Source organism: Caretta caretta, chromosome 14, assembly GCF_965140235.1.
Source record: "Caretta caretta isolate rCarCar2 chromosome 14, rCarCar1.hap1, whole genome shotgun sequence".
Classification (NCBI taxonomy): domain Eukaryota; kingdom Metazoa; phylum Chordata; order Testudines; family Cheloniidae; genus Caretta; species Caretta caretta.
In genome coordinates, this window is record NC_134219.1 from 41,405,639 (window position 1) to 41,421,958 (window position 16,320).

General features: G+C 58.3%; 3 protein-coding genes across 5 annotated transcripts in view; 2 read left to right on the top strand and 1 right to left on the bottom strand.

Moving 5' to 3' along the window:
• Nucleotides 1–14,544, top strand: part of LOC142069252 (E3 ubiquitin-protein ligase TRIM39-like) — a 46,004-nt gene extending 31,460 nt beyond the window's left edge. The window contains 2 exon segments of the mRNA XM_075119856.1: nt 12,389–12,867; nt 12,869–14,544. Coding sequence (XP_074975957.1) covers nt 12,389–12,867; nt 12,869–12,901 — 512 coding nt within the window. The 3' untranslated portion in view covers nt 12,902–14,544.
• LOC125621599 (butyrophilin subfamily 1 member A1) overlaps nt 1–16,320 on the top strand; it is a 655,591-nt gene that overhangs the window by 506,592 nt on the left and 132,679 nt on the right. The window lies entirely within an intron of this gene.
• The window catches only part of LOC142069191 (uncharacterized), a 49,102-nt gene that overhangs the window by 10,793 nt on the left and 21,989 nt on the right, over nt 1–16,320 (bottom strand). The window lies entirely within an intron of this gene.

The window sequence follows — 16,320 nt, forward strand, 5'->3', positions numbered from 1 at the left end:
TACAACACCTGGAATATTCCATTATTTTTCTCCATCCAGTTTGACACAAACATGGTCACCGGGTTCTAGGCCTGGTAGTTTTCTGAGTGATGTCTGTTGTAAAAGTGTTTGCAAGCTCTTTTTGCCTTTTTATTCAATTTGACTACTCTTTCCATGTCTGACAACTTTGGAGATAGATTCTTTTCCAAAGTTGGGAGGGTAGTTCTGAGTTGTCTTCCCATCAGGAGTTGTGCTGCACTATATCCAGTAGCTGCTATTGGTGTTGATCTATAACTCAGTAGAGCAAAGAATGGATCTTCCTGCTGAAGGATATTCTTCACTGTCCGTGCAGCTCTCTCAGCCTCTCCATTCGCTTGTGAGTAATATGGGCTTCTCGTAACATGAGGAAGATCATATTTAGTTTGGATAAATTAAATTCTACGCCAGTGAATTATGGTCCATGCTCTGTCACAAGTTCTTCTGGAACCCTGAAATGCCCAAAAGTGCACTTCACTTGCTCTATAACACTCTGGTCTGTTATGTCTTTCAAGTACACTCTTTCTATATACCTGGAAAAATAGTCCACGACTACCAGGTAAAGATGTCCCCTGAATTCATATAAATCTGCAGCTAGTCTCTTCCAAGGTCTCTTTCATTCAGACTAGCTCCTTGTTAGTGTCACTAATTACTACTGGCCGTATCTTTTTCCCCGCAGCCTTCAGTAAAAGAGCTATGGGAGCCCGTGGGGAAATGTTTCTACCAAGGGCAAATTTAACAGCAGCTCTGGAGTGTTTCATAGCTGATGTCCTGAGCCTGCCCTGCCCGTACCTGTGTGGTTCTGGGGATGTTAATAGTCACTCACTGCAAGTCACTGGGATTTGGGCTCCTAAGTTGCTGGGACACGTTTGAAATAGAGCTGGGTGTAATTTTGGGGGTAAATAGTTTATTTGCTGAAAAATTATATTTTGGGTCGACAGAAACTATTCCTGAATCCATGTCGAGTTTGCTCAGTAGTTTCAATGAACAGAAAAAGGTGGCACTGCTTCCCTTCCAGCCTTTAGCCCCGTGGCTGGGCCCTCAGCGGGGAGCCCCCGGTTCAATCCCCCCGTGGAATGTGAGGCAGGGATTAGAATGTGGGAATCCAGGTTAGGGCTGGAACTGCTGGGCTCCGGGTGTCTGATGTGGGGCTCCCACAATCTCTCCTGCTGAAGACGTCCCCCTGTGTCTAAACACTGCCATGGGCACTGGGCCAGAGTGTGGGAGCGAGACTGACTCTGCAGTCCAGTGGGTCGGGCTGCACCTGGCAGCCCAGAGTCCAGCTCCCCTGGTCCAGTGACCCTGTAAATACTGATCAATAACCCCAGTGAGGGGAGGGGTTCTGGCCCCTGGCACAGCAGTGTCTCAGCCATGTCGGTGCCCCACTGAAAACCCCGAGTGCAGATGCGCTGCACTGGTGTGAACTGGGCCTTGGCCCTGGTGCAGCTTCTCCCAGATGGAGTGGGCAGCAAGTGGGGAAATGCCCCCTCCCCTCCCCACTGCCCCAGCCTCATTAGCAATGGCCCCTGTTCCCCCCAGCACCCCTCAACTCCTATCTCCCACTACCCTGTCGCCTTCCAGCGAGCCCAGACACCCTGCCCGTGCCCTAGCATGGAGAGTCCCAGCTACGCCCCGTGGGTCAGGGCTGCACCCCCAGTGTGTGTAGGGATGGCACCAACCTGCTCTTAGCAACAAACCAGCCACACACGGCCCCAAATCAACAGAGATTCCCTGGGGCCTGCCCCCTTCACCATCCTCTATACCCTTGGCACCTGCCCCCCCTTACCCTTCCCTCAATTCCTGTGCCCACCTGACCCCTGCCTCTATCCTGTCCCCTTACCCTCACCCCAAACTCCTGCTGCTCCCCTGGGACCCTGCCACTCTCCCCACCTTTGTCTCCCTGGCATCTGCCCCTGCCCTCCACCCACCTCTGTCCCCTGGCACCTGCCAATCTCCTCATGCCCCTGTGCCCCCTGGCTCCCGCTCCTCCCTTACCCCTGTGCCCACCTGGCCCCTGCCTCTATCCTCACCCCTCCCCTTCTTCTCACCCCCTTTCTGCTCCCCTGCAACTCTGCCCCCACTTTGCCTCCCTGGCATGTGCCCCTGCCCTCCACCCACCTCTGCCCCCCTGGAACTCACCCCTCCCTTCTCCCCCTGCTGTCCTGTCACCTGCCCCTCTCCCCGAAACATCCTTTGCACCCTGGAGCTCACCCATCACTTCACCCCCCTGCTACCTCCTGGAATGAACCTCTCCCCTTTCCCCCTCTCCTGCCATGTCTCCTTACCCTCCCATTGCCCCCCCCTGCCCCTCTGGTTCCTGTCACTGCCCTCACCCCCTCTGCCCTTTCATGCCCCCCCACCCATCACCCTCCTCTGCTGTCTTGGCTCCTGCCCTTCTCACCCCCCTCAGCCCCGCCTGTTACCCGTCCCTCTCCCCAACCTCTCTGACCCCTGGCACCCTTCCCTTCCCTCGTCCCCCTGTGCCCACCCCTCCTGTAGCCCCACTCTCACCTTCTGGATCCTGCCCCTCTCCATTCCCTTCTCCTAACACCTCCCTCTACCCACCTGCCCTGCCTCTCTCCTCGCCCCCTCTAGCCCCTCGTGCACACCCCTCCCATCGCCCCCCTCTCTACCTCCTGGTGCCTATCCCTCCCTCCTCTGCCCTCCCTGTGTCTGCCTTTCTGCTCAACCCCCTCAATCCCCCTGGTACCTGCCCTTTCCCTGACCCCCCTACACCCTCCTGGTGCCAACCCCTTCCCTCACTCACCCTACCCCCCTGGTACCTGTCCCTCCTCTTGCCCCCTTCCTCCCTGATGCCCACCCCCCTCACTCCCTCTGCCCCCTGACTCCACTCTCCTCACACCCCTCTTCCCCCATCACCCATGACTTGCCCCACCCCCTGCCTTTCTCATGACCACCCCTCCTTTCACCCCCCATCTCCTGGCACCCACTCCTCCCCACCCCCTTCCCTCCTTTTTGTCTGCCCCCTTCCTTTACCCCCTTCTGTCCCCCGGCACCTGCCCCTTCCCCTGCCCCTCTGGCGCCCAGCTCTTCCCTTGCACCCTCTGCCCCCAATACTGCCTCTTGCCTCTTGTTGTCCCTGGTGCCTGCCCCATTCCATGCCTCACCACTGTCCCCCTGGCGCCTGCCCCTCCCACTGTCCCATTGCTGCCTGTCCATCTGCTCACCCTCCTGTGCCCCCCGGCTTTCACCCTTCCCCTCGTACCCCTCTAGTCTCCTGGCACCCACCCCTTGCTTTGCCCTCCTACCCACTGACGACCACACTTTCCCTCACCGTCCTGCCCATTTCCCCTGGTGCCTTTCTCATCCCATGCCCCACCACTGTTCCCCAACCCCCCAGCGTTTGTCTCTCCCCCACTCTGGCCCCAGTTCCTGCCCCTTCCTTCTCCCGCCCTGGCCCCCACTTCTCCCCTCAGTACAAGCCACTTCCCTCGCCACCACCCCCTGTTGCCTGCCCCTTCCCTTGCACCCCCTCCCCTGCCACCTTCCGCTTAGTTCTTCCCCCTTCCCTTCCCTCACCCTCTGCCTCCCTAAAACCTGCACCCCTCACCCCCCTCTAGTCCCCTGGTGCCAGCCCCTCTGTTCACTCCTCCTCTGCCCCTTTGAGGCCCATCTCTACCATTGCTACCATCTGCCTCCATGGTGCCTGCCACTTCCTTTGCCCCCTCTGCCTGCCTGGTGCAAACCCCTTCCCTTGCCCGCCTTTGGGCCCCCTGGTGTCTGCCCCTCCCCTCCCCCTCTCCTAACCTCTGGGTCCCACCCCTCCTCTCCCCCTCTCTCTTCCCCCCTCATGCCCACATCTCCACACCCCTCTGCCCATAGGGCGTGCCCTTCTCCACACCCCACTTTCTGCCCCCCAGTGCCCGCCCCTCTCCTCTCTCCATTCCTTGTATCTACCCCTCTGCTCATGCCCCCCATCCATCCTGGTGACGACCCCTTCCCTCCTCCCACCTCTGTCTTCCTGTCACCCACCCCTCATGCCCTTCTCCCCCTTTATGATTGCCCTTTCCCTCGCTCCACTGTTGCCCCCTGGGATCTGCCCCACCGCTTGCCCCTGCATGTCCCTCTGAAACCTGTCCTACCCCCACCCCTCTTTGTCCCCTTGTCACCTGCGCCTTCTCCCACCCTCTCCTTTTCCCCTGGTGCCAGCCCCTCCTTCTACTCCCCTTCTGCCTCCCTAGCACCTGCCCCTCTGTTCACACCTTGTGTCCCCTGGTGCAAGCCCCTTTCCCTCCTCCCATCCCCCAGTTCTGGCCGCCCCTTCTGTATCCCACCCTTTGGACCCCTGGTGCCCACCCCTCCCCTCATCTTTCTCTTTCCCTTGGCACCAGTCCTGCCCCTCACTCACACTCTATGGCCCTGATGCATGTCCCTCCCCTTCCCCCTTAGCCCCCGCCCCAGTGTCTGCCCCTCCCATCATCCCATTTTCTCCCCTGGCACATGCTCCTCTGCTCACCCTCCCCCCATAGCCTCCTGGTACCTGCCCCTCCTCTTGCCCTCCTCCACCCACTGCTGACTGTCCCTGCCCTAGCCAGACCCTCTGCTCCCAGGCTCCTGCATCCCTCCGTCCCCCTGGTGCCTGCCCATTCCCTCCCCACCAAGGTCCTGGAACCTGCCCCACTCCTCATCCCCCCCACCCCCTGGCATCAGTCCCTCCCCTTGATTCCCCCTGCTCCAATGGAGCCCCTCATTCCCTCACATCCCTCTCCCCCTGGTGCCTGCCCCTTCCCTTGCTTGCCTGTGCCCCCTGGGGTCCATCCCCTTCTTCTGCCCTGGTGCCCACCTGTCCCCTCACCCCCTGCAGCCCCTGGGAACCTGCCCCTCCCTTCACCCCGCTCTGTCCTCCTGGTGCCCGCTCCTCTTTCCCACAGTGCCCTTGTGCCTGCCCCTCCCCTCTGCCCCTCCAACCTCTACTCTTGTCATCTGCCCCTCCCGTGTCCTCTCCCAGCATCAGCCTGTCCCCTTCCCTGCCCCCACTGACACTTTCCCACCCCTCCCCCGCTCCTCCTGCCCTGTCCCTCACAATTTCCTTCTCCCCGAACATGCCCAGACAGGAGCTATTCAGTGTCCCCCTGGATTTGGGGGGAGGAAGGCCCTGTCCCCACTGCCAGGGCAGACAGGTTTTTATAACCAGCTTGTGACACTCCCCTGACCCAGTTACAACCAATTGTGCCCCCGTGGCAGCTTTTCTGCCTCACAGCCGGGGCTGAGCTGTGTGTGCGTTTGCTCCCAGCCTCCTGCCTGACCCTGTGTGTGCCCTGGTTCCTGACCCTGTGTGTGCCCTGGTTCCTGACCCTGTGTGTGCCCTGGTTCCTGACCCTGTGTGTGCCCTGGTGCCTGCTGGGGGAGTCGGGGCCGCTCCAGCAGGGATCAGAGAGCCCAGGGGCCATGCACACACATTGCAGAGCCACTGGCCCAGGGTCCATGCACTCCGGGGTATCCTACCACACAGAGCTGGGAGGGAGGGGGGCATCCAGGGCATTTACACAAACACCACTGGGGGTCCTGTTAGGGTTGCCACCTTTGAGGTACAACAAAACAGGAAATCTGCCTGCTTCATGGACATCACCTGTCCCCTCACCCGGGCACCGTCTCCCCATCCGAATCCCGGGAGAGGGCACCAGCCACCACAGGCTCCTGCTCCTCGACTGCCCCAAGTACCAACCTCACCAAGCAGGACATGGTGCCAGATCTACCCCGCTGCCCCCGGCAGTGACCCCCGCAGCTGGTACCTGCACAGGGGTGACTGGGCCCTGCTGGCCCTGAGCTCCCGATCTCACTCACTGCTCCGAGCTGCCCCGTCTCTGCAGCTCCCAGGCACTCTGGACCCAGAGCTCCCTTTGCGTAGGCACGGTCACCCCGCAGCTCCCCCATTACAGCCATTGACACACCTGGGACTTGTCACGTCCTGGGCAGACTCACAGATTTCCCAGGAGAGTGACGTGGACAAAGGGACAATCCTGGGAAAACCTGGACAGGTCAGGTTGCCAACTTTCTAATCTCACAAAACCAAACGCCCCTGCCCCGCCCCTGCCCTGAGGCTCTGCCCTTCCCCCTCTCCGAGGCCCCACCCTCATTCACTCCGTCCCCCCTCCCTCTGTCGCTCACTCTCCCCCATCCTCACTCACTTTCACTGGGCTGGGGCAGGGGTTTGGGGTGTGGGAGGGGGATGAGGGCTCCGGCTGGCGGTGCGGACTCTGGGGTGGGGCCAGGGATGAGGGGTTTGGGATAGAGGAGAGGGCTCCAGGATGGGGCAGGGGATTGGGGTGCGGGGGGGGATGGGCTCTGGGCTGGGGGTGTGGGCTCCAGGTGGGGCCAGAAATGAGGGGTTCAGGGTGTGGGAGAGGGCTCCGGGCTGGGGCAGGGGGTTGGGTGCAGGGGTGGTGAGGACTCCAGCTGGGGGTGCAGGCTCTGGGGTGGGGCCAGGGATGAGGGGTTTGGGTTGCAGGAAGGGGCTCCGGGCTGGGGCCGAGGGGTTCAGAGTGAGGGAGAGGTGCGGGCTCTGGGGTGGGGCTGGGGATGAGGGGTTTGTGGTGAAGACAGATGCCTGGCAACCTTGTGGACAGGTATCAACCCTAGGTCCTGTCCACACGCCCCAGTAACACCCTGCTGAGCTGGGTACAGGCAGCCACATGCCAGCCCAGGCCCTTGGCAGGGACGCTGAGCTGCTATGGTTACTAACAGTGTTAACTCTGCCACTTGCCACACACCACACCCCAGGAACAGCTGTAACCTAGACTCATGGCACTGCAGGGCTGGAAGGGACCTGGAGAGGTCACCTAGCCCAGCCCCTGGTGCTGGGGCAGGGCCTAGACCATCTCTGGCAGGGGTTTGTCCAATCTGTTCTTACAAACCTCCAGTGACGGCGATCCCGCAGCCTCCCTTGGACCAGGTCCAGAGCTTCACTGCCCTGAGACTTAGAACGTGTTTCCTCATCTCCAGCCTCAGTCTCCCTTGCTGCAGCTCGCACCCATTGCTCCTTGGACAGGCCCTCGCCCTGCCCGCTGCGGGCACTGGGGGTGTCACCAGGTGTGAGCATCGCTGTTATCGCACTGAATGGCTGGGGGCGCTGGGCTGGCTCAGGGGGGCAGTGAGGGAGCTGGGGCCTTTCACTCCCCAGTCACCGATCCCAGCCCAGGCTCAGAGTCCGGCTCCCAGTGAACAGGAGCTCATGTCATAATTCTCGTTAACGGCAGCCTGACCGGCCACCTCCGCAGGGAGGCCAAGGCCTGAAGGGGCCGCAGGGACAGTTCCTCCCCAGGGAGAGGCTCCAGCAGGTGTCAGGGCTGAGCCACGTTGGCAGGACAGTGCGGGGCTCATATGGCCGCTGTGACACCCTCGTACCCTCGATACCCAGAGCTCCAGTGGGAGGGGTGCAAACCCCACTTGTACCCCCAGCACTGAACTCACTGACACTGCCCCAAGGCCACCGCTCCTCCCGGGGTTGGGGGGGGAATACATGGCACTGGAAGAGAGGGGCCAGGAGACCATGGCCCCATCACTTTTACTGATAGGAGGGCTAGGTCTCCCACTTTTTACCGGCTGTAAGGGTGAGCGATGGGGGGCGGGAGGGGGCAGAGAGGAGCTACCACGGGGGCCGGGTGTTGTGGGGGAAGAGGCGGTGCAGGGGTGGAGTCTTGGGGAGAAGGGGCGGTGTGGGAGTGGGGTCTTGAGAAGAGGCAGTGTGAGGGCCGTGGCTTGGGGAGAAGGGGCTGTGTGAGGGCAGGGGGTTGGGGAGAAGGGGTGGTGTGGGGGCAGGAGCTCCAGGAGAAGGACCCACACTGGGGGGCGGGGCCATGGTTCAGGCACCGGAGACCCCTCTACTTTTAGGGAGATTCCATCACTCCTGGAGAGACTACCATCCCGGATCCTGATCCACGGGCACATCTGTGTATTTGCCGGGTGCACAGAGCTCTCCAGGTGGAGACACTTTCTCACTGACCCAGGAATCGGTGCTGGGAGGCCCCACTGCCCAGAAGGCCAAGGACTCTCGCTCCCCTGCTCTGGGGGTGAAGGGAGGGACCCAGGGGCTGCTGTTCCAGTCCCAGGAATGGGGTGAAGGGGACGTGGACACAGACAATCTCCCCGCTTGCGCTGTGAGGGGCAGACCTGGCTCCACGCTGGGCTTCAGAGCCTGAGCTCCAGCCTGAGCGTGAACGTCTACGTGGCTATTTTTAGTGCCAAAGAGGGAGCCCCACAAGCCTGAATCTGTCCACCCCATTCAGAGACTCGCTGCGGCGGGCTGTGTACATGAACCCAGAGTGTGTCCAGAGTCTGGGTCTGAAAGTTCCCAGCGCGTCTGATCCAGGGCTGGTTAATGAGAGCGAGGGGGGTGGCTGGCCCAGTCGTTAGATGGAGACACCGGGGCCCCTGGGGCTCTGGGACGGTCTCTGTGACCATTGTCTGCTCTGGGAGACGCCCAGGTGCAGCTCCAGAGGGTCTGTGCCACCAGCATCGCCCATGGGACAATCGCTCTGGGCAGAGTTCAGGCTGATTTGTGGGCGTCTCCATTTTCAGCCTGATTTTGGGGGCAAGATCAGGGGCTCAGGCGGAATTTTTTTACCCAGGGCAAATTAAATGGCAGCTCTGGAGTGTTTCATAGCTGATGTCCTGAGTCTGACCTGCCCGTAACTGCGTGTCTGGGGATGTTGACGGTCACTCACTGCAAGTCACTGGGATTTGGGCTCCTCAGTTGCTGGGACATGTTTGAAATGGAGCTGGGTGAAATGTTTTGGACAAATAGTTTATTTGCTGCAAAATTATATTTCGGGTCGACAGAAACTATTCGCAAATTCATGTCGAGTTTGCTGACGAGTTTCAATGAACAGAAAGGTGCCGCCGCTTCCCTTCCAGCCTTTAGCCCTGTGGCTGGGCCCTCAGCGGGGAGCCCCCGGTTCCATCCCCCCGTGGGACGCCATGAGGGCTTGAGCTGCTGGGCTCTGGGGGTCTGATGACGTCCCCCTGTGTCTAAACACTGCCCTGGGCATTGGGCCAGAGCGTGGGAGTGAGAGTGACTCTGCAGCCCAGGGTGTCGGGCCCTGACCTGGGAGACCCAGAGTCCAGCTCCCCTGCTCCAGTCACCCTGTAATTATTGATCCATAACCCCAGTGACGGGAAGGGTTACGGCCCCTGGCACACCAGTGTCTCTGGCCATGTCTGCCGGGGTTTCCTTGCACCGGTGCAAACCCCCAGGGCAGACTGGCTGTGCGGATGTGAACTGGGACTGGTGCCTGGTGCAGCTTCTCCCAGATGGAGGGGGCAGTAAGCGGGGAAATGCCCCCGTCCCCCCCACTGCCCTGGCCTCATTAGCAACGGCCTATTAGTACGCATTTATCCCCCACCCCAGAATCCTCCACTGCACGGCCGCCCCAGTGAGCCCAACCCAGACCACTGCCCCATGGCGGACGGGCTGGGCAGGAGAGGGGAGGGGCAGACTGTGGGGCAGATGGGAGAGAGGGAAGGGGCGGGAGGGGCAGACTGAGGGGCAGACTGGCTGGAAGGTGGGGCCCGTGGGGCGCGCCAGCATGGAGAGTCCCAGCTGCGCCCCCTGGGGCAGGGCTGCACCCCCAGTGTGTGTGGGGCCTGCACCAACCTGCTCTTAGCGAGAAACCAACCACACATGACCCCAAAGCAAGAGAGATTCCCTGGGGCCTGCCTCGCCCTCACCCCTCTGGCTCCTGCCCCTCCCTTACCCTTTTCTCACCCCTGTGCCCACCTGGACCCTGCGTCTATTCTGACCCCTCCTCCTCGCCCCTCCCCTTCTTCCCACCCACTTTCTGCTTCCCTTGGCCCCTCTGTCCCCCACTTTGCCTCCCTGGCACGTTGTCACAGAGTCCCTGGGCGATGCTCTGGAACTGCTCCCCATGAAGTCAGTCAGGACTCTGGGGCAGTCGCCTTTCTGTGAGCAGCCTGTCTTCAGGACACACAGCTCACACAGCTTCCACCTTCCTGGGTCTGACCTCGGAGCATTCAGCATCCTCTGCCCCTCCGTGCGCTTCCCACAGCGAGTCCGCTCAGGCGGGGCTCCTGGGGAAGCCAGAGGGTCCTGCACCCCAACTTCGCAGTCAGACGTGACTCTCAGCCAGCCAGTAAAACAGAAGGTTTATTAGACGACAGGAACATGGTCTAACACAGAGCTTGCAGGTGCAGCGAACGGGACCCCTCAGCTGGGTCCATTTTGGGGGGCAGTGAGCCAGACAACCACGTCTGCACTTCACTCCATGTCCCAGCCAGCCCCAAACTGAAACCCCCTCCAGCCCCTCCTCCTCTGGGCTTTGTTCCTTTCCCGGGCCAGGTGGTCACCTGATTCCTTTGTTCTCCAACCCTTCAGCTCTCACCTTGCAGGGGGGGAAGGGCCCAGGCCATCAGTTGCCGGGAAACAGGGTGTCGGCCATTCTCTGTGTCCAGACTCCTGCACACACATGCCCTCTAGGGCTCTGCAATGATCATACACCCTTACTCCACCCCCTAGATACTTAAGAACTGCCTGGGGGAAACTGAGGCACCCCCACACTATTCAGAGGAAACATTAAGAACAGTCCCACTTCGTCACACACGTGCCCCTGCCTTCCACCCACGTCTGCCCCACTGGAAACCCCCTCCCTTCCCCTCCTGCCCTCCTGGCACCTTCCCCTCTCCCTCAAACATCCTCTGCACCCTGGAGCCCACCCATCACTTCACACCCCCTCTATGTCCTGGCATCCACCTCTCTCTTTTCCCTCCTCTGCTGCCATGTCTCCCGCCCCTTCCCTCTCTCCCATCTGCTTCCCTGGTGCCTGCCACTTCTCTCACCCCCTCTGCCCCCTGATGGCCGTCCCACCCCTCACCCTCTTCTGCTGTCCTGGCTTCTGCCCTTCTTACTCCCCTCAGCCCTCCTGGCACCTGCCTCTATCCCCACCCTCTCTGACCCCTGGCACGCACCCTTCCCTCACCCCCCTGTGCCCACCCCTCCTCTAGCCCCACTCTGACCCCCCGGCACCTGCCTCTCCCCAATGCCGTCTCCTAACACCTCCCTCTACCCACCTGCCCCTGCCTCTCTCCTTGCCCCTCTCTGCCCCCTGGTGCTTGTCCCTCCCCTCCTCTGCCCTCCCTGTGTCTGCCCTTCTGCTCAACCCCCTCAATCCCCCTGGCACGTACCCTTTCCCTTATCCCCCGCCGACCCCGTCCCTCCTTCCCCCTTCCCCCCGCAAAAACCTGACCCTCCCCTTGTCCCCTTCCTCCCTGGTGCCTACCCCCTTACCTCCCTCTGCCTCACTGACCCCACTCTCCTCTCGCCCCTCTGCCACCATCATCCATGCCACCTTCTCTTTATTTCTCACTCGCCCTCTGGCTCCATGACACCTGCACCCCTCACCACCCCTCTAGTCCCCTGATGCCAGCTCCTCCTCTGCCCCAAATCCCAGCTCTACCCTTGCCCCCTCTGCCTCCCTGGTGCCTGCCATTTCCTTTGCCCCCTCTGCCCGCCTGGTGCAAGTCCCTCCCCTCGCCCCCCTTTGGACCCCTGGTCTCTGCCCTTCCCCTCACCTCAGCACTGTCCCACCCCTCTCCTCCCCCTCTCCTAATCTCTGGGTCCCACCCCTCCCTTCATCGTCCCTCTGCCCCCCTGGTGCCCACATCTCCCTTCACACTCCTCTGCCCCCTTAGGTCCTGCCCTTCTCCACACCCCTCTCTCTGCCCCCTTCCGCTCACCTGCTCCCTCACCCCCCATTCTGCCCCCCAGCACCAGTGCCTGCCCATTCGCTCCCCCCCATGGTTCCACCTCCCCACGCCTCATCATCTCACCCCCTGGCAGCTCACCCTCCCCTTGACTTCCCCTGCCCCATTGGAGCTCCCCCATTCCCTCACACCCCTCTGCCCCCTGGTGCCTGCCCCTTCCCTTGCCCCCCACAGCCCCCTGGGGTCCATCCCCTTCTTCTCCCATGGAGCCCACCCCTCCCCCCACCCCCTGCAGCCCCCTGGATCCTGCCCTTCGTCCCCCCTCTGTTCTTATGGTGCCTGCCCCTCCCCTTGTCCCCACATTGCCCTTGTGCTGCCCCTCCCCTCTACCCCTCCCCCCTCTGCTCCTGTCACCTGCCCCTCCCCTCTACCCCTCCCCCCTCTGCTCCTGTCACCGGCCCCTCCCCTTTCCTCTCCCAGCATCAGCCTCTCCCCTCCCCCCTCCCCCACTGACACCTTTGCACCCCTCCCCCGCTCCTCCTGCCCCTTCCCCCCATTGTCTCCTCACAGGCAGAGGGGCCCTGACTCCCCTCAGGCAACAACCCCCCCCAGCGATTAACGGGGACGCAGGTTAATTTCCCTTCATCCCAGTGACCAGCCCCCGCCCCCGGCCCTGACTCTGTGACTCTCTCCCCAGTGGACGTGACACTGGATCCAGACACGGCAAGTGCCTGGCTCGTCCTGTCTGAGGATCGGAAACGTGTGAGACGCGGAGACACACGCCAGGATCTGCCCGACAACCCTGAGAGATTTGATCCTTGTGTCTCTGTCCTGGGCGCTGAGGGGTTCGCGGGCGGGAGGCGTTACTGGGAGGTGCGGGTGGGAGACAAGACAAGCTGGAACCTGGGGGTTTGTCGGGAATCTGTGAGCAGGAAGGGGAAGGTCACACTCTCACCTGGGAATGGATTCTGGGCCGTGCGGCTGAGGGACGGGGGATACGAGGCCCTCACCGACCCCCCGACCCACCTCCCCGTGAGCGTCCGGCCCGGCCGGGTGGGGATTTTCCTGGACTATGAGGCGGGCGAGGTCTCGTTTTACAATGTGACTGACGGGTCCCATCTCTTCACGTTCACTGACACCTTCTCCGGGACGCTCCGCCCTTATTTCTGTCCCGGTCTCAACGCTGGGGGTAGAAACGCGGCTCCCCTGATCCTCTGCCCGGTCCCGGCTCCGGCCGGGGGGAATCTCGGTCCCTGACACTGACCCCGCGGCTCAGAGCGACCCCCCCAGCGCTGCTGCTCCTCTGTGCGGGGGGCCGGTTACTGCAGCTACTGGAGTTTTTCTGCTGACCGGACGCTGCCAGTTTCCCCTTTCCACTGGAGGGTCCAGTCGAAAACCGGACACCTGGCAACCCCCAGCCCTCCCCTTGCCCCGTCCCCTGCCCCGGGGTAGCAGATGGTGGGGGATGGGGTCATTCACTCCTGCCAGAATTTTCTACCCTTGTGAACTCTCAATGTAAAATAGGAAATAAAAAAGATTATTCTAATTTAGAAAATATTATTGTAACAAGGGGTAAATACAAGAATACTTTAATTTAAATTTCACAGTATTTCAAAAAAAGGCATCTAAACATATTTTTAGAAATGGAATTATTTACATTTATTTTTTTATTCTTCCCTGAAATCTGTATTGAAGTTTAACTTTTCTCAATAACATCATTTGTATTTCAACTGTGGAATTTCAGAAAATCCAAAATATTTATCTTCACAAAATAAACTATTAAATTGTCAGACGGGGTTGTTCAATTACAATGTACCTGTGTCATAAACATCACAACTACACACATGTGCAGCTGCTCTCTCGCTCTCCTCCTCTCTCTCTCTCTCCCCCCAACCCCCCCTTTATTGTCTTGACTGGTTCTCTCTGGGAGGCAGGGCACATACACCCACCTCCTGCACTGCACCTTTGAAAATTAATAGCTTAAAAATGATAGAATTAATGAAGCAATATATTTAAATTCACTCATACAAGATTATATAATATTCTTTGGAGTTCTGTCAGCATTAATTCACTTTCTAACTGAATATAATCGGTAATCAAGATATGACCCTTCCTTGCTTTTTCTCACAAAACGCGGTCCCCAACCTCAAGTGCTGTATTCTTAGATACCAGGGGTCGGCAACCGTTCAGAAGTGGTGTGCCGAGTCTTCATTTAGTCACTCTAATGTAAGGTTTTGTGTGCCAGTCATACATTTTAACGTTTTTAGGAGGTCTCTTTCTATAAGTCAATAATATATAACTAAACTATTGTTGTATGTAAAGTAAATAAGGTTTTTAAAATGTTTAAGAAGCTTCATTTAAAATTAAATTAAAATACAGAGCCCCCCCGGCCCTTGGCCAGGACCCGGGAAGTGTGAGTGCCACTGAAAATCAGCTTGCATGCCGCCTTTGGCACACGTGCCATAGGTTGCCTACCCCTGCGAAATACAAAAATGTCTTCTACAATCTCATTTTTGTGGTTTATTTTTCTTTAGAAATATTATTTGCAGGGAATGTCCTGTCAGTGTCCACTGTTGATTTCAGAGTACTGCCAGGCTTTCCATGTTCTTGGTTCTAAGGACACAACAAATGCAGTTTGATAAAGAAATAGAGAAGGGGTTGTATTCCTTTACTGAATCATCACAAATTAACTTAATTGTAGTAAAGATGCTGGCACTTAATGACACATAACATGAAATTTGGTGACGTTTTATTGGGAGACCTTTCTTCTCGGCCATAAATCAGTCAAAAGGGTGCTATTTTTGTTGTCATGTGAGGTTTAGAGTACAAAGAAAAGAAAGTTGCTCCAGGAAATTCATCACAATTCCTCTGGGTTCTGTCCACCACCTTCTGGAATGCTCTGTACAAATAGTGACCGATTGGTCCAATTCCTTGATGTTAGCGATTGAACCTAATTTCTTGAAGAGCTGGCTGAGCAGAGTGTGAGGGGAGGCACATCACATGGCATTGCTAGGACCACTTTTTGTTTTAAACGTGACGCGTTATGAAGATTTTCAGTGTCATCATTCAGTTTTGAAGATTTATTCACAATACGCCATCCATGGCAGAGTGCCCGAAACTTACCTTGATTATTTGAAAATAAATACCCTAATGTTATCTTGTGATGGATTCATTTGTGTTTTTATCCAGTCTGCTGCTTTTTAGGTGGCATGGTCTGCTGAAGCTCTGTGTCACACGGCCATGATTGTGCAATTGACCATATAGTGAAAATAACATCAAATGTAAACTGTTACCTCGTTATTCAGTTCAGAACCTAGATCTGCCAGTATCTGCTCTGGACAGCCATGTTAATATATAATTTCACATGTCTTCTTCTCCACATCATGTGCGGTCATAGTTCTAAGTGTAAAATTCTTCTACCTATTTTGAAAAATCATCTGTAGCTGTCAGTACATACTGGTATAGCTTCTGGGACACTGGATAGAGCCTGATTAAATCTGCTCTCAGCAATTCCCAGGTTTTAACAACTTATGTGCAAGAACACAGGCTAGAGTTCTCATTTGGATCTTTCCTATGACATTTTTATTATAATCCCAACTATAGTAAGCAAAGTAAACATTATAATGTGGTTTCTGTAATAGTTGATGTCTCCACACAGTCAGAATCTAACTTTTGGTGTTTTTCAGAAGTAAATAAATACAGGACAAATTTCTGCAACTGAGAACTTGCATAAATACACCTTGCAGGGTCGGCGAGTTACATGGGCCCTTGGTGCTCGTGCTCCAGCAATATTCAGGGCCTGGGAGCCTGGGTCCACCAATGTTTGGGGCCAGGTCTCTGCCCCAGCCCCACCTGCTGCCCCCATGGGCCTCCCCTGGAGCGCCCCCGGCCCCGCCAGCTGCTCCGCGCAGTGCTCCCTCACCGGCCGCTGCTGGCTACAACACAGGGACCGGCGCGGGCGGCAAGCTGAGGTGGCTGCTGCACCTGCGGAGGGGGGAGAGGAGGAGGTGCACATGTGATGGCAGCCCCCCTGGCACCTACTGGGAGACGACTCCAACTCCGAGGAGGCTTCCTGGAGTCTGGACCTGCGCGGCTGGGGCATGGGTCTGTGTTGGACTCGTGCCCCCGCCCGCAGTCACCTCTCCTGCCCCACGCTTGGCAAGGAGATGCCCCATCCCCCACCCCCAGTGATGCTATGGTGAGGGGCAGCAGCGGGGAAGAGGTGCACACGTGGCCGCAGCCCCCCACCACCTTCTGTCACCCACCAAAAGGGAGGCGAGGGGGCTTCCTGGACCTGAGCACCTGGGGCTTGGGTGAGTGTCGTGACACCCTGCCCTCCCCCCTCGCCTCCGCAGTTACCACTCCTGCCCCAGGCTGGGCAAGGGGCAGCCCCATTCCCCACTGGACAACGACGAAAAGTGTTTGCTGCCTCCTGAAGAACATCGCAAAAGAAGGGGCGACATTTTGTTTTAATTTTAGAAAGTGTTTGCTTTTGAGGGCTATTGATCCAAGAGTGCTGGGTTGTTTCTGTATTCAAAAGCGTATTAATAAAGTTGATATTCTTAGTTAAATACATTTTTTTTATGATGGTGATATTGTGGAACAGAGGGAAACTGTTAAACGCTTCCT